Here is an 18859-nt window from a genome sequence, read left to right on the forward strand (position 1 = left end):
CGACAAACAACTTGAAGGCCATAATTATTTAATACGTTGAAAGAGATAAATTCAGTGAACTGGACGCCTCTTAGTATTATGCTTACATGCTTTAAACAACGCATTCATAATTACCGAGTTAATTAACCAAATATCATCGTTCCGTTTTCTGAAATAACAATTAAAAGAACAATTAAACGTACCATGTGCTTCTATATACTGAAGGCTAACTGGATCAATGTCATAGAGAGAGTACACTTTCTTCAGTAATTCTTCCTGTTGCTCACCGGATGGTGCCGTTATTGGTTTTGCCATTTGGCCGTCTTGGTTACTTCCAGTTTTAACAATGCCCCATATCTTGTTCTTGTCCTTTAAAGCCTTTATCGTTATAAGATAAATTGATAAAGTGACAGTAAATGCACTCTTCTGTTTCTGACTTAAACATCTTAAGAGTTAGGTCTAGGTTATGGAAAAAATAAATTGAACATCACCAATAGAAAAAAATGAGTTGTTTACATGAAAATTAAACAGCATATAAAACATATATCTAAGTCTACAAAAAATGTTTCTGTCATCAATTTGCTCACATATGTATTGAATTCTGGAAACGGACCGCATGAAAGACCCATACTTCTGGATAGTTCAATGCCTTTAAAAACTCACCAATTTTAGAGAACTGTTACATGTCTTTGTTTTGATGCAATTGCAATAATGTTCCAGTGCTTAAACTTCACATAACTAAGTAAAACATCAAATAGAACAATTGTATACTTTTTTTTTCTTTCTAAATGACATTCTTTTATAAAGAGGGACAACTTTTAACACTATTATAAGTATCCAATGGTATAGGACTGAAAGATAAAACATGTATTAGACTAGTAGATTGTTGGTAAAAATACTGTTCCTTTAACAAACATTTCTGTAATTTGGTGATATACTGCAAAACCTTTAGCATGGAACGGACAAAGAATGTTAAGGATGTAGTGTACGCAAAAATTTGATTTTGTGCATGTCCTACCGGAAGCAGACATTGAGAATTTACGACAATATTCACGACACACTAAATAGGTTTATAAATGCATAGTTCTGGACAATTATATCAACCTCTATCCAATTTGTGCACGTGTGTGATTTTGAGTAATCTGTTAAAAGCTTTTCCTGAATCTTTAACTCTGAATAAAGACCAAAATGTTGCATCTTTATTTACTATTATTAACATATCATGCGGAAAGTAAGAGATTTTGTTTGCACGGTAAATAATAACCGTAATTTTCTAACAGAGTTGGCAGTTTGATTTATAGTTCCTATGTATCTTTCTCCGTTGATAATGTTATATATATATACTACTCACTATGCTAAAAGTGTCCTTATTTCAGTAAGAAATATTTACATTGTTAGCAAAGTTATTGTTGGCGTGAAAACAAATCAAGCGACCTATAATTCGAACTTCGCTAGTCAAAGGATTTCACACTTACCTACTGAAGGATCATTTTTAATAATTTGTTTCAAATGATGATTGTAAACACAGATGCCTTTCGCTTATAAAAGTTAAAACTCGAAGAACTATGAAATGCTAAGGCTCAATAACCGGTTAAAAGGTATACTACAGATTTAAATACTCGCTCCCTACCTAAATACCAACAAGTGTGTAATATCATAGGTATTCAAAACGTTTCAATCCTATTACTTTTGTGTGACCTTACTGTATTTGCTCAGATATTGAAATAATATATACGAAATACTGATATTTCAGGTGCCGATAAAATATCATATTAACCCTTACCCTGCTAAATTTCTAAAAGTTGACTGGTCCATCATTCAATTTGAGCAATACCATTTATCATTCTTAGGGGTGTTCAATGAAAATTTACTGACTGAATTGTGAACAGTACTGACCATGATTAGCCTGCACGGATGTGCAGGCTAATCTTGATCTGCACTGGTCGCAAAGGCAGAATCACTTGCCGCCAGCAGGCTGAAGGTTAAATACCTTTTACTGTAGAATGAGGTGAACAAACGCATACTTGAAAATAACCGTACAACAAACGTAGGTCGCAGACCATCAATTATTTTTCCATAGATTTAATTGCAATAGTATGCAGTATATGGCCATCGGACCATCCAACAATACAAAGTTCAGGTGAACTCAAAATACACACAGAAAATTATGATCAATACATACACCATTCAGAAATAGCTCCCCGATGACAGAATTTATAAAGACAATAATAATAATATATTGCGTTTCGTAGTGAAATGCCAGCACAAACATACGTCGGGTTGCGCTGACAAAAAGAGTTCTTTTAAGATACAACCTACTGGCAAACTTGCTTTTTGTTTTCGTTTCGATTTTCAGAACCAGGTTTATGCGGATTATACTAGTATGTATGTAAAATCGGGCAAAAATGAAAAAAAGTGTATTTAGTAAAACATTAAAGTTACGACCATGTTGCACTGGGTCATGGGTAAAATATTGTTGTGTCGCTATTTTCTCAACATGTATATGTAAACAAAGGAAAGTTTTTCATTTAAATAAAAATGTTTATCGGTTTTGATATCTTTCTTGGAAAGCACACGATATTATAGTTCTCTCAAATCGCTCATGGGAGGATTTCCAGTTTAGGTTCTACTACTGGTTGAAACAAATTATCTTCAGTTTTATCAACGTGATTGTTTTCCTAAACTTAAATGTATGTTTATCATTTGTTTCGCTAAACACCTTTTTACACCTTATTAAAACAACATCGAAAATTTGGAACTAAGCGCATCGCATGGCGAATTGTAAGAAATGCACTAGGTATCATGGATTGGCAAATGATTTTGCCGTTACAACTAACATTTTAGCTAGTGACGTGGTTTCTATCATGTTAAGAATTTCAAATAGGAGTAATAACGGGCAAATGACGGTGGGTACAGAGTGACAGCTGTAACAGTAATATATTCCATAATATCGTTTAAACTATCGACAGAGGAAGTACATGCGTTGAAAAACACATTTTAAAAAATAGTTTTTTTTCCCCGCGGGAGGAAAACCACCATTTTTGATAAGAAAACCGCAGGATTCGACAAACGTTTTAATAGATATCAAGATATTGATATTAAAACAAAATGTTGATATTTAGTTGTGAAGGAATATCACTTTATTCATTTTTTTTATTTTTTATTCAAGCCTCCTCCAGTGAGGTGTTCGAGGGTCGTTATGGTCCCGAGATGGACCATAGTTACCTCTGGTATTAGAAAATGAGATTTGAAATCAAACCAATTATTACTTTCATATATGTAAACAAGAGGGCCAAGAATGCCCTAGATCGCTCACCTGAGAAACACACCATAACGGTGTAAACATGTTTGACCTGAGGATTTCATGGAAACAAATATTCTGGCCAGTTTTCATTAGAATTGGACCAAAAATGTGGTCTCTTGAGTTTAAACAAGTATTTTATTTGATATGACCTAGTGACCTAGTTTTCTAGGCCAGATGATCCATATTTAAATCTTAGATTTCATCAAGGCAATCATTCTGACTAAATTTTATGAAGATCAGTTGAAAAATACAGCTTCCATCGCATGCACAGGGTTTTCCTTAAAGTTGACCTAGTGACCTACTTTTTGACCACAGAAAACCCGTATTCAAACTTGACCTAAATTTCATCAAGCCAATCACATTGACTAAATTTCATGAAGATCAATTGAATAAAAAGCCTCTATCGCATACACAAGTTTTTTTATTGATCTGACCTAGTGACCTAGTTTTTGATCCCAGATGACCCATCATCTAACTTGACCTAGAGTTTATCAATACAATCATTCTGGCTAAATTTCATGAAGATCAATTGAAAAATACAGCCTCTATCACATACACATGGTTTTTCTTTGATTTGACTTAATGACCCACTTTTTGATCCTAGATGACCCATATTCCAACCTGCCCTTGATTTTATCAAGGCAATCATTCTGACCAAAACTAATAAAGATCAATTGAAAAATACAGCCTCTATTGCATACACAAGGTTTTATCTTGATTTGACCTAGTGACCTAGTTTTTGTCTCCAGATAATCCATTTTCAGACTAAGCCTAGATCGTATCAAGATAATCATTCTGACAAAAATTCATTTAGATCAATTGAAATATACAGTCTATATCGCATACACAAGATTTTTCCTTGATTTGACCTAGTGACCTAGTTTCTGGCCTCAGATGAACCATTATCAAACTTGGCCTAGGCTTTATCAAGATATTCATTCTGACCAAATTTCCTGAAGAACAGTGGCAAAATACAGCCTCTATTGCATACACCAGGTTTTACTTTGATTTGACCTAGAGACCTAGTTTTTGACCTCAGATGATCCATTTTCAAACTTGGCCTAGATTTCATCAAGGTTATTATTCTGACTAAAATTCATGAAGATCAATTGAAAAATACAGCCTCTATCGCACACATAATGCTTTTCCTTGATTTGACCTAGTGACCTAGTTTTTGATCCCAGATGATCCATTTTCAAACTTGGCCTAGATTTTATCAAGGTTATTATTCTGACCAAAATTCATGAAGATCAATTCAAAAATACAGCCTCTATCGCATGCACAAGGTTTTTCCTTGATTTGACCTAGTGACCTAGTTTTTGACCCCAGATAACCGATTTTTGAATTTCTAGATTTCATCAAGGTAATCATTCTGACCAAATTTCATGAAGATAAGTTGAAAATACGGCCTCTATTGCATACACAAGCTAAATGTTGACGGACGACAGAAGGCAGACGACAGACGGACGCCGGACATCGAACGATAAAAAAAAAACTCACCTGAGCAGTGCTCAGATGAGCTAAAATTTAAAATAAACTTGATCAGTCAATGTCTTTAATGGATCCCAACAATTGATTTCTATCAATATATAAAAGTTAAATCAGAAGAAAAGGATGTCAGAGTTTGCTAGAACAACGGATTTGCAAACTAAATCTGGAGGCTATATAATGACCTTTTGAGAGGGCTCGAAGACTGGCGCTTGATTCTCGATGAAATATGAGTCTATTATTATGAGGTGGGTGACATATATCTTGTACATAGAATATATAAACACTGAATGTTAACAGTAGTATAGGGGTCGGTTTGGGGTCAGGACTGCGCATGCATGGCGGCCATCTAGGATCGATGACGTCACAGCAGGTGCGCGGCGGCCAGTTTGAATTCTGTTTTTTAGAATGATATCATCTTTCTATTTTAAGAATGACTTGACAATGTTATAAATATATAAACGATCGATACAAATCCTTTTTAACACTCTCATACTGAAAATGAATTTATGTTCTATTAAAAGAAATGTCTCCCAGAAGTATACGGTGCTGACTCTTATACCTATCTAGGGCGTATTCGCTCACATTGAAAGTCAAGTGCTCAGCCCTAGACGGGGAGATAACGTGAAGTGAAAGAAAAATATACCAAACTATCAGTTTAAATGCTACATTATTAATAATTAATTATATAATTTTTTCCCTACCGATATAAAATACTTTGGAAATAACAAAATTTATGCAGGATAAATTATTTTGGATACAATATGAAATAAGCGATAAATACCCGTTTGCTCCTTTGCGTCCAGTGAAAAAAATGACTACAGTGAAAGTATACTAGTTCTTAATGCGCATACATCAATCTTTTTTAGAATGAGATCATTGACTATTTTAGTTAAAATAAAATGGGCACGCGTCAATATATTTTTTAGAATACAATCACCTCTGGTTTTAGTTACAACGATAATTTATCTAGTTATTCTACTTCTTTAATGGAAAGAGTTATATACTTACACAAAATTGATTAAAGAAAAGGGTCTTCTTTAAATAAGATGCGTCAATGAAAAAAAAAAAACAAAAAAAAAAACTAGGAACTTGCTTTTCGTATATGTTCACTCCTCAAACTACCGTAACTAAATGACTGTAGTGGGGAATATATTAGTTCTAAATGCACATGCTCAACACTATTTTTAGTAAACATCACGCGTGCGTCACTCCTGTTTATCTATTCTTTAAATCCACTATTCACCTGCACCATTAATATTCATCAAAAAGTCTTTGTCAAATTCAAACTGAATATTCCTTTAACCCTAGATGAAAAGACTCTTTGTCTATTCAAAACTATTGAACATAAAGTACGAGCGCCGCTCTGTCTGGTAGCTCAATGCCTAGCGGAATTATGTTGAACAAAAGTCCTTCGTCCTCGTTACTAAATATAGTTATGATTATTGATGCTCATTACTCAAAGTTACGCACAGTTGTGGTTCACAAAAGATGAGAATAATTCTTTATCTCATTAAAATTTAATGACCCTTTTGTTCCGTGACCGAAAGCTGAAACTTTTCGGACAAAAGATGAAAAGAATCCTTTGTTCCATTGAAATTGAAAGGCCTTTTGTATTGTGATCGAGAGAAAAACTTTTCCGGACAAAAGATGAAAAGAATCCTTTTTCCATTGAAATTGAAAAACCTTTTGTATTGTGACCGGGAGCTAATTTTTTTTTCAGACAAAAGGTGAAAAGAATCCTTTGTCCCATTGAAATTCAATGGTCCGTTTTTAACGCGTTATAAAGATATTTGTAAATAAAGTTACTGTTTCTATATATATTTTAAAATGTTACACTTACACAATATGTTTCCACTATTGTTTTGTATTACTGTTAACTCAAGCTAAACAGCGTTAAACTCTGTTAGCGTCGGAAGGAAGATGCTTTTAATGGAAAATGGCATAACATTGGATAGATTTTTATATCAAAACGGCAAAACACTTATTATTTTTTCAAGACCGAAATATAAATAACAGAAAACGTACCTTTTTATACGACTTTAAAATGACAACTCCACACCCTTCCCCTCTACCATAGCCATCTGCTGTATCACAAAAGCTCTGACATTGGCCGCTCGGTGATAACATTTTGGATTTACAAAGCGTTATGAATTGATCTGGGCTAAGTATGCAGTTTACACCTCCGCATATTGCCATCTCACATTCACCTGTAAGAAAAAAAAAGCATATCTAATATTTTTTATCACTTTTGAAAACGGTGATATTTATAATGCTTAATACGTTTAGATTTGGATTTTAAACAGTTACCACGAACCTTGCAATGATGTATTAAGTGTTTTTTCATGGACTGATGAGGCTTCTAAATTTCGTAAATTTTTCAAGATTTATCAAACGAAACACAACAACGGAATCATATTGGTCAGTTAAATTGAAAGTACTGCAAATATGCATTTAATATATCTTGGTGGCTGAGAAATTTAAATAAGTGCAACTGTAAACGAAATGTCTAATGAATTAAGATAAAAAAACAACTTCAGGTTCATTTTACATGAAATCCTTCAAGCAGTTTGTTTCTTAGATGTTTGACCAATCCTGATGACCGTAGCTCATACGATCGGGAATTATTTTGTAACCGCAAACCCTTAACACTGCACTATATTTCCAGTTTACACTAATGCCATGTAAAGGACTAGCAGAAAACATAGAGTCGTGTTTCCGTTCATTTTGCTATAACGGATGATCATGACGCTTGAATGACTGTATGTTTACCATATTTTCAATGAAATGATATCTAAGTATTCTAGTATGAACTGATGTTTATAAGTATTGTTTTTACTTTGTAGCACAGCGATTGTAAAATTTAACCTGTGCAAGATAAAGATTTTGAATGTTAACTAATTTTATTAGTTCTTTGTACAAATTCTTCACAATGGTTTCTGTGTTCCTGTAATTGTTTGTTTTGTCCTTTGTGTTCATGTTTGTTTATGGTGTGCAAGAGTTGTTCTTGTGTGTCTTTGGGGAGGCTGCGTTTTTTTTAACGTGGCTTTCCCTGTTGGATATTCTTCCTTGTTTTTACATTAAGTTATTATAATATGTCCGTTTTATTATGTAAAAGGGATTCATAGAAATTCATGTTATGTAGACAGAATACAGAACAATATCATAGAATATTATGACTCGGACAAAAAAGATCGAGGATGATAAAAATGGGAAGGATAACGGCAAAATACTTTGATTAAAACAGAGAAGGGAATATACTAAATTGGATCCATTCCATTTGGTCCATTGTACCCTGCTTTTTCGCTGTATGTTGAAATTATGATACTCGGTTTAGTTCATAAATATAGTAAGTTCGGAATATTAAACATTTTGCGCGTATAACGAGTAATACAAGTTGAAGAATTTAAATTTGCACTGCATCTTGAGCCATGCCTTTTCACTTCTTTTGTCATACCTAATGACAAATATAAGCCGTATATAAAACGGTGGTACAAATGAAGACATGACATGTGTTCAACAAACTTTAAACGAGAAATTTAAAATGCAAATGTTAGATAAAACACAGTAGTACCAGATCTTATAGACTGAGATCCCAAATGTATAGCCGCCATCGAAGAAGAACATGCTGTATCAACAACCATAGATGGTCCTCGTAGGTCGAACACATATGAAACTCTTGCTGAAATAAGCGTCCAGCTCGTTCCTGTCGCAGAAAAACTGGTATCCTCGTCGTGGTCAAACATATACAGGCTTTTATAATCATCGTTCATGACGCCTACAAAGGATTAACATTTATGTGGCTAAGTATATGGATTTTTTGAAATCTGCACATCAACAAATCAAAGACAGAAAGAGTTGAATTACATGGAAATTGAACAAGAAATAAAACATGAACATTACTCTACAGAACGATTGTAAATTTAGTATCTACTCACATATGCCTTAAATTCAAGAAAACGACTGCGTGAAGGACCACAATTTTGGATAGTTCAGCGCCTTTAATAATTCATCATTTTCAAAGACGTTTTATATATTTTCGTTCAGATGCATTTGTAATAATGTCCCAGTGCTTGGATTATACAAATCAGCAAATTTGAAAAATGTTGTTTTTTATTCTTCTTATAAAGGTGGGGCAAGAAATTTTTGGGGAATATTTTAAATAAGGAAAAGCAAGATAAAATGTGTATTACATAGGCTTCGTTTAATTGTGAGAAGTCCATAACAGTAATTTTATGGATGAATCATGTCTATTCCATGTTTATATCTTTGATGTTTCCCTTAGATTGTATTATAAGTGGTAGTCTGTAAAAAACTGCATACAGTGGACAAATAAAAATGGTAAAATCAACGAAAAACATACTTATTATCCAATTTTAGGGCACAAACACTACTGAGAAACTTTAAAATGCACGTTCTGTACTTTTACAACTATACTATCATATTAAACGTATAAAAACCATCTGGAAGTGTGACTCCCTTCCAGATGTCCTCTTTTGAATTGTAAGGCATATGTCAATAAAATTGCAATTCTTGAGTTGCAAAATAAAAAATGTGTTACTTGATATTGAATTTGCATTTATAACCCATACAGTTCCATAAGGTTAAAAATCAAAGACATATTTTCCTTCACATGAATATTTGATATTTTGAGAAACATGGGGTCAAAATAAACCGTCTATTATAAGCACATGTGTTATTTTATACACGAAGTAACACATACCCATGTAAACACTCGTCTGACTGCCCTTTAATTGTTTTCTTGTAATTCCTGCATCTTCCAGTGCCATATGTGTACATTCTAGTGCAAGCCTTTGTTGTGGATCTATTCTGGCAGCCTCACTTTCACTGATGCCAAACAACTTGTTGTCCCATTCATCATACCTAATGAAATATAAAGATGAAACCTTGATTTATTTTAATCCCTGTTTTAACTGACTGAGCCTGGTCTAGGACACTATTTGTAATGGAATTATGCAGCCAGTGAATTCTTAAAAGTTAAGTGTATGGTAAAACAGTCAACATGGTGAAAAGTGTTTGCGCAGGAAAAATCATTTAGTAATATGTAGACTTTTTGTTTCAAAATCATTACTTATGAATCACATTTATAATAAACCTGGAATAATATTCAGCAAATTATCTAACACATTTTAGCAGTATTCCTTGCTAAATACTTAAGCCATATATGTCACGCAACAATAGAAAATAACAAAAATATAAGCCGGACAGGCTATATTTTAACATTTTCCTTCCAGGTGTCACACTAATTGCACAATGTTGTATGAATATTCAAGTGAACGTTCAATTCAAATTTCAACATTATATCAGTTGTATCTGTCTGTTTGTTGAATTAAACAAATAATTCAGATTATTGTAGTTTTATCAAATTCTGTTTGAATCTCGGCAAATCGCCCACAAAAACTCACTAGATGCCAAAATATGCAGTAATACGACCATAGATATGTAGAGTACTTTTAACGAGACACATGAAATTAAGAACAGAGGCCCTAGCTGTAAATACAATGTACGGCGTTCAATGTGACGTCAGTTTAGGCTGTCCGGTACGTTGGTGAACATGAACGCCGTTTGACCATTCCAGACATTTACAGACAGTTTGAACAAACATGCATTTGTTTAGCTTACAAGCATTTGTTTCAGAGTATTCAGAATTATTTACTAGATACGAATATAGTGATGAAGACTGCTTCAATTAAAACCACTTTTGCGTTTAATTTCTTGGTATTTTCCAATATTTCATGCTCAAGCTTCTAGTATAGTATCTGGAAAGGCAGTTTTGATTCCCGAAAAAAATACACAGAATATTCAAAGTAAATATCTGCAAAAGACCCTCTGCGGGTAATATTTTCTGCACCTTTACATTTTCAGTAAAATATTTTTTCTACTTCTACATTACACCCTGGACATTCAAAACGGATTAGATTGTTGAGGCAGAAGTCTATAAACAGTTTTCATATAGATCCCACGAAATGCAATGTTTAAAGAATGAAATGTTAACAGTGATTTATAAAAAAACTAAAGAAAACACTAGCTACATAGTACAGTAGGGTACCGTAGCAAACCGCTCAGCAAATAAACTAAGGCTGGATTGGATTTTACATAGACGGATTATTCATGAGAAAACGGAATTTAAATAGTATTGCGTAAGCAAATGTGGAATTAGATAGTTTTCCGTGTAAGTGGTCTTCAGGGACTGAATTGTAATTGATTTTGTGGAGTACATTGTTAGAAAAATGCAAGGGTTTGTAGTTTATAGTCTTTTTCATATGGGCTTTACTGTATTGTAGTAATAGTTGGATCGGGGCCTCCATGGCCATGTGATTAAGGTCGCTGACTACAAATAATTTGCCCCTGATCGATGTGGGTTCGAGCCTCACTTTGACCGTTGGATTCTTCATGTAAGGAAGCCATCCAACTGGCTTACCGAACGTCGGTGGTTCTACCCAGGTGTCCGCTCATTTAAAAAAAAACATACGAAGGGACACCTGGGATCTACCTCCACCATCCAAGCTGGAAAGTCGTCATATGACCTATAATTGTGTAGGTGCGACGTTAAACCAAACAGAATAAGTAAAAGTAATATATGGTAGAGACATTGCTCGCATTTGACCTGTCTACTGGTTCAGTTTTAGTTTTTCTAAGACGTTTTACATGAATGTCAATCAGTGTTATATGCTTATATTTGATTTCCTTGTCTTGACATTTCTCCTGATGACTGAGGAGCAACATTTGTCTTTCATTTGATATATCAATATGGTGTAACTATTTTATATACAATTGTCAATAAATCAAAATGACTATCATCATGCAAAACATCAAAATATAGTAAACTGTATCCCATATAATGATTAATATTAAGTTATATAGTATTTGTTTTTGCTGGTATAGTATAATTTGCTACTTCTTTTAAACACCGACTTAGAAGAAACAAAAACATTATGTTAAACATAAAATATGATTAAATCAATCTATTTTTTTGTCTGATAAAATAGTAACATTTGTAGATAATACCTTTAAAGCGATAAATTTAAAATAAACTGGGTTGGGTGGCGGGGATGTGGTGGGGGGGGGGGGGGGGGGGGGTAAATCTATTTTGCTTCTTCTTGGCATGATAGTTATGTCTTAAAATTATTCATTCATCATTCATTATATGGAGTAAGTCAATTTAACATTTGTGTCACAGTTTTATTATCAGTATTTATTATTTGGTTTGACAAGAAAGAAAAATTACAATGTGCAAGGAAAATATCAATATACATTAGAATGAACATTCACATTTCATGCTTTTTCCTCTCCATTGCTGAACTAATGAGTCAACTGCCGTTGTGTTATACATAGAGTTTTATCTTACATGTTTAACTTCAATTGAATAAAAGATGAAACGCAGGATTATAATTTTAAGATATACAATAAATATTATCGTCATCAATTTATTGTGCATATTTTGGTGTAATACGGCATTGTCAGGGTAATTCATAGTTGAGGTGTTACAGCTGGCTGACTTTCAGCCACTTTCCTTTCGCCACTGTGGGTTTGAAAACATTCAAGGCACGTATAATTCTTTCATATTGGGTTGCAATTCAGCCGGCTTACTACAGATTATTATTTCCACCCGCTTGCCTGCCAATGCCTTTAACAAGACCCAGGGAGTGCCATAGGCCTTTCCCTTCCATTCTAAGCTAGAACATTGCTATATGCCAAAATTGTTTCAGTATGACTAAAACCCAAACAATTCAGAACATGAAAAAGTGTGCAGCACTAATGTAATCGTTATATTTCACACGCTGAAAGGAAAGATTAATCAGATATGTTGATTTACCTTTTACATGGTCTACCTCTCGATGACAGTCTTATGTTGTCCATCTATGTTTAAAGACTTTTAGTCAGACCAACACAGTTCATGACTTTCAAGCTTTAATATTGGACCTCTGGTGTCCCTCAGGGAATTATTTCACCTGGTAGAATCATTGAGCCAGTTGAATTGCTTCTAGGTGATCTAGGCAGGACTCAAACCCACAAGGATTAAGGACAAGTGATTTGATACCAACAACCTTTAAACACTTGACCACTTAGGCGTCGTGGTCAGTATGCCGAATGACATTTGATTGTCAGAAATAAAAAAAAAAAAAATCTTTTAAAATGATATTGAACTATTACAGTTTTGAGTTATCTAATGTAATAATGTTGATTTACACTTTATGATTACAAAAAAAAAATGATTGTAACAAAGTAAAAATATATTACCCTTGCTATTATTGCATTTATGGTGAATGAAATATAATTACAAAATAGAACCAATACATGCAGGTAGGTAAAATATTCGAGAGTTAATAAGTCCTTTTTGGTTAACAGAAAATGACTCCGACAGATATTACTGTGTCTTACTCCCTAATTCATCGCCAAAATAAAACTGTTCATAATCTCAGAACTTAAATACAATACTGACGACAACTTTTAGATGTAGTTGCTTACCATTTCTTTTGCACCAAATGAGGTCAAGGAAGTCACGGCACTTCAGGTTATGTTATGTTTTTTTTTGTTCTGTGCATTTTCTTACACAAGTGTGTCCCGTCAGGAAATCAATATAGAGCGAAATGAAGAATAGTTTTTAAAGATAATTCCACTACTAACTTACAATGGTTTAACATATTATTGTAGCATACCGTTAACGTGGTAATATTATTTTCGCTCACGATATCACTATTTTCTATTAAAATATGCACAATCTTAGCATAGGAATGAGAATATAAAACCAAATTATCGATGAAAAAGGAAAATATAGGTACTACGTTGTTGCCGCCAACCTGCACCAGGCCAGAAAGAAATGCCACTGTAAATGTTATATCCTTCCCCTAAGTATACTATAATAACCATAGTCACAAACGGGAAAATATACTTACCCATTTTAATCGACATTTTCTCTCGCTATTAAAACGCGCAGTTCGGTAAATGGGTTCTACGCATTTCAAACAAGTAATAATTTATCTTCAATCGTGTACCAGTCATATTGTCTCAATAGTTCTTATCGTAGTGACACTCGTCAACGTTACAGAACATACTTGGATGAACTTCTCTAATGTAGCTCCGGTCTAGATAACAAAATTTTCTGATTGGCTGATATGTAAATGCATGTCAAACGTAGTTTAACTACACGTGTACACGATGCAAAATAAATTTAAATTGTTAAATAGATAAAGAAAACAGGTGTATACCACTATCTGATTTCAGATTCAAAATCATTTCTAAGATGACTTCCATTTATCATTTCGAGTTTTATTGTATAACTGTGAATATTTTAAATTCTGTTTTTTTTTCTTTACATTTCACCTAACATGTGCACACGATCGTGTCGTCTAGACCGAAGATTTATTGGGGGAAGTTTATCCAAGTTTCTTTTGTAATAAGATATGCGGAGTTTTTCTGCGAAAAAAAAAATTGAGAATAGCAAAATTCTTACAAAAGCCCGTAGAAATGAAGTTTTCTTCATTTAAAACGCTTCTTTGCATATATATTTGCTAGATTTTAAGTCACATAATTCAGACCATATGGTGACTTTCCAGCTTTTATGTTGTAAGAAGACCCAACGGGACTATGAAGGTAAATTTAAGGCATAGGCAATAACTTGGTTCAACCTTCTACTTTCCACAAGCCAGGACGATGACTACTTCACAAGACGATCCAGAAGTGATGGGCAAGTAATTTAATGTCAGTGGCGTTAACCATTCGGCCACATTCCGATGATAGTCTAAATTAATTCCGTCTCAGATGTCTGTTAGCATTCTTTTTAACGTTAGCAGCCATTTGATCGAATAAAGCTTGTTTGTGTGCAGATCTAAGTATGCAGAGTTAGCCTAAAATGTTTCACTAAATTCAACAAAATCGAAGTAATTTTCAACATAAATACTTTACCCATTTAAGAAACCAGCTTTCCTCACGTAGGATTTTCCCGGCTCGTCCTGATCTTTGCTGTAAAATGCGTCATTGTTCCATCTCTCCTTAGGTATGTCTGTTATGTGATTTTCGCCGTTGAGCAAAACTCTCCAGAATTCATCAGTATTGTCTGCTCCAGGAACTCGACATCCCATTCCTATCACGGCTATATCATCCATTCCCTGAAGTCGTAATAAGAACATTTCTAAAGAACGCAAGATATGCTTTACTGCCATCATCTAACAGTTATAACAGATGACCCGGTTAATGTTTTAAGCTTAAAACAAATGACCTGCATATATTGGTCTTGACACTTCAAATCATATTACAATGATTGTTTGCACACAGCTAAAGCCATTTTAAACTCTTGTCATGTAGGAAAGAGTACAATGAGAATAAAAGATGATGTATATAGTATGTATAAGAGTATGAATGAAAGTCGCGTGCACCTACTGAATGGATAGCGTATACACGGATTTTGCACCTAAGATAAGTCATATCGTTATTTAAATGACCATTCGTAAAACAACAGAATATCTCACCGTGCATAAGAGCTTACGGAGAATGTTTGTAACGTTCAATGCATTTTGAATTACGCAGATTCGATATTCCTTCTGTGCAATGAGGTTTACTGCACAGATACAACTTACAACCAATTATGTCTAAGGAAACACCAATTTCGCCGCTTAGACGTATTTATTTATCGTATATAAATTTAAGCAAGCAGTTTCCACTCATGAAAATAATGAGGTACAAGCACACTTTTTCTTGGATTTGTATGGGGTTTCAATAGTCATGTACCACCATTAGTTTTTGTTATAGGTGTGTTACAAGCAGTTCAACAAACAACACTCGTATACACTAATGTTATTTTACCGTTAGCATTGAGACTCCAGGTAGGAACGACATACAGAAGCCTTACATAATGTTGTTCTCTGAATATACCAGCCAAGCAGATTCTGTAAGTAATTAAAACTGTTTACGGTGATTCTTTTTCATTCAAAGCCACTGTTTATAGGTGGTAAGGGTATATGATAAGAAAGAATCTAGAATCCAATACCTACCTCGTGAAAAATATTGTAAACGGGTTGCTTCAAATATCCAACAAATACATTTTGATTGTATGCAATATACAGAAAAAAGGGGGAAGGGGTAAGGGGTAAATAAAAAAGACAGATTCTGGGGGAAAGTGGAGCAAGGATGAATATTTAAAAGAGAAAGCCACATTCCTTAAACGCAGTAACCCTACAACGTAACCCACAGCAGAGCAGACATCCACGTACAACGGCAAATACACACACGCATCTAACATACACAAAAGTAAGAAACACACACACACACACACACATGCACAGACAGACAAACACAGAAACACGCACTCACACATACAAGCACGCACGGACATACAAACAAGCAGGAAAAACAACAGTTGGCCACCGCCTACAGACAGACGGCGGCCAAAATAATGGTGGGCACGATAACTTATTCCTTGTAAAAGGAGAGGGGTGCAAATGCAAGGGAGCGCAAAAGAAAGGACAATGGATGGGAGGGGGCAATGCGGGTAGTGAGGAGAAAGAAGAAAGAAACGCCAACAACAAAGAACACAACATACGCATCACAAAATACGAGACAGACAGAAAACATGTTGAAAATAGTGGCACCGCCTTGGAACGGTCAGTAACATATATAAAGGAAACTGGGGGTTTAAACGCGTTTAAGCATGCCAACCTCGCACTTACCCTATTTTCAACAAGTTAGACAATACATTGTAAATAAAATCACTCCCCGCTGAGAAAGGCTCTAACATTAGTGACAAAATACCAGATCATATCAAGTAAAACATAAAATTAGGGTCAATCTGAGGTATAATTGCACAAGATAACACACACCCGTTCAAAGATTAAAAATGTAAAATTAAGTTAAAATGTACAACCTGCAAGGCAAGCTAATGGATCTTTGTAACAATTTTTTAATCACATGTAAGATGGTTACTAACAGCGTCAATGTACGCATTACACATTTTCTTTGATGATTTACATTTTTCATAGTAAATCTGTTATGGGTAATATTTTTGTTGCTTGCATTTATTAGTTGTTTAAGTTCTTTTAGAATTTTAAAGGGAATACAATTTTTTGAAACTTTTAACATCAAAACGTGTAAATGTGCGTGACGTGTTTTTTCGGGTATAGGCAACCGGTCGAGCTAAGAGCGCACTCATATCCCCGTACCCGTCCAGTTTGCGGTGCAAAGTACTGCTACAGCTTTTAATGGCTTCCAGTAGAACTTTATACAAAGGATACCTTTGAAGTATAAATTTGCATGTATTAGTTCTCTCTGGGATCATGTTGCTATTTTAACGCATCTAAACCGAGAGCTGACATGCGAAGCGGTTAGGGTTAACACGCGCCAGGTAAACATACAAAATAGTGTCATTTTAAATTGTAATTAAACTACCACATAGTGTTTAAGATTTTATCAATACATTGTATTTAATATATAAGATAATTTCGTTTTTTTATTTGGTTTTAATGCTTATTCTCTCTTCCTCACTTTTCCGTTGTAATTAAGCGAAATTTACAAACCAAAACTTGAGGTAAACGCAGGTATGGTGTTCGCTCTTTTGCCTTTGATGGACAGATAGTTAAAGTTTTCTGCTTAATACTGTAGATAATAATATTTATGTACCCTAATTTGTTTAGAACATTTTACATTTTTAATAAATTATGAAATATTAGCGAAGCTTTAATGTATCACTTTTAAAGATATGCCCCTACAAATAATTAAAGCTTTTCTCATGAATCTAGAAGATTTGTTGATTTATAAGATATGATATTATATTATATAAGAATAAGGTAACGCTTCGAAGTCTCGAAGCAGGCTCAAGAAACAACGAAAGTACCGAATTCCGTATCACGTATTCGTATTGAATTATTTTAGGAATTATAGCATTTTTTTTCAAAAATGTTTCTTTTAAGAAAGATATCCATTTAGAACTACAAACACAAGCCATTCCGGCGATAAATTGTCTGTTCGACTGAATAAGTGTAATTATCACTGTAACTGAGCCGAAGGGACCACCAAATGAGTTCGAGAGTTCGAATTTTCGAAGTTCGAGCGATCCGAGGTAGAACTATATAGAATAATGAAGGAATAAATTCGGGATCGAGCGAAGAGTTCGCGCGATCGCGGGTGTTCGAAAGATCCGAGTTCGAGCCATTGAAGTTCAACTGTATTTGTTTAATAATTTTATTTAATTTAATTCAATCGGATGACGTCATGTTGTTCATTTCTCCATCGATAGGTAGCGTCTATTGGTAAACTTCCGGCGAAAGGTTTGAAAAGCATCAACTGTGGAACAAAACTCACGTTACCTTTACGTAAAACTCGCTTCTCTTCAAGTTCGCTATTAAAAAGAGCTCAGACATTGCTATACAATTTCTTTTATATTTTGAAACATATGACAGTGTATTCAATATCATTCAATATCAAACGTATAGCCAAGGACATAGATACACGTAGTGTTGATATGGCTAAGTTCTCAAAATGATTGAAATAAATGCGTCTATCTTTGACGAAGTGGTTACGAAAGACATACCTATCTAAATGCTGATTTTGAAGTACTTACCACACTTTTATCCATTTATTACTTCATATGCATCGGCATATCAACACTGGTTACGTATTCCTGGTATCCATTTTCTGTGCTAATTCTTGATTGCTTCAATTGCCAAATCTGAATAAGAATAGACTAGGCTAGAATATATCAAAAGATTGCATTTACCATGGCAAAAATTAATTTGCAATAGCAAAATGCATTGTGGCAAAACAGTTCTGCCATGGCAAGATAATATATCATTATGCCATGACAGAATTTTTCTCAAAAACATGTTTTATCTATTTCTGGCATACGTTTAGGTAGGATTAACTTTAAATTTAGTTTCTTTTTAAACCATTACCTCAATTTTTTAATTTTGCCATGGCAGTATTTTACCATAGTTTTGCCATTGCAAAGTACAGCCATGACAGCGCCATGACAGCGCCATGACAATAAAAGCAATGACAGCGCCACGGCAAAAAAAATGCATGACAAGTGTTTGACAAAATTCTGCAATGGCAAATTCATGACAAATGACAATTTGA

At 34.1% G+C, this 18859-nt stretch overlaps 1 protein-coding gene across 1 annotated transcript in view; it reads right to left on the bottom strand.

Annotated features, from left to right (window-relative positions):
- Positions 1-18462, bottom strand: part of LOC123553117 (uncharacterized) — a 31504-nt gene extending 13042 nt beyond the window's left edge. Inside the window, exons 1-6 of the mRNA XM_045342872.2 lie at positions 18345-18462; positions 14699-14901; positions 9495-9655; positions 8346-8549; positions 6800-6981; positions 183-357 (exon numbers count right to left, since the gene is read on the bottom strand). Coding sequence (XP_045198807.2) covers positions 183-357; positions 6800-6981; positions 8346-8549; positions 9495-9655; positions 14699-14901; positions 18345-18359 — 940 coding nt within the window. The 5' untranslated portion in view covers positions 18360-18462. The remainder of the gene's footprint in view (positions 1-182; positions 358-6799; positions 6982-8345; positions 8550-9494; positions 9656-14698; positions 14902-18344) is intronic.
- Positions 18463-18859: the final 397 nt, after the last annotated feature.

The sequence above is a fragment of the Mercenaria mercenaria genome, chromosome 15, assembly GCF_021730395.1.
Source record: "Mercenaria mercenaria strain notata chromosome 15, MADL_Memer_1, whole genome shotgun sequence".
Taxonomy (NCBI): Eukaryota; Metazoa; Mollusca; class Bivalvia; order Venerida; family Veneridae; genus Mercenaria; species Mercenaria mercenaria.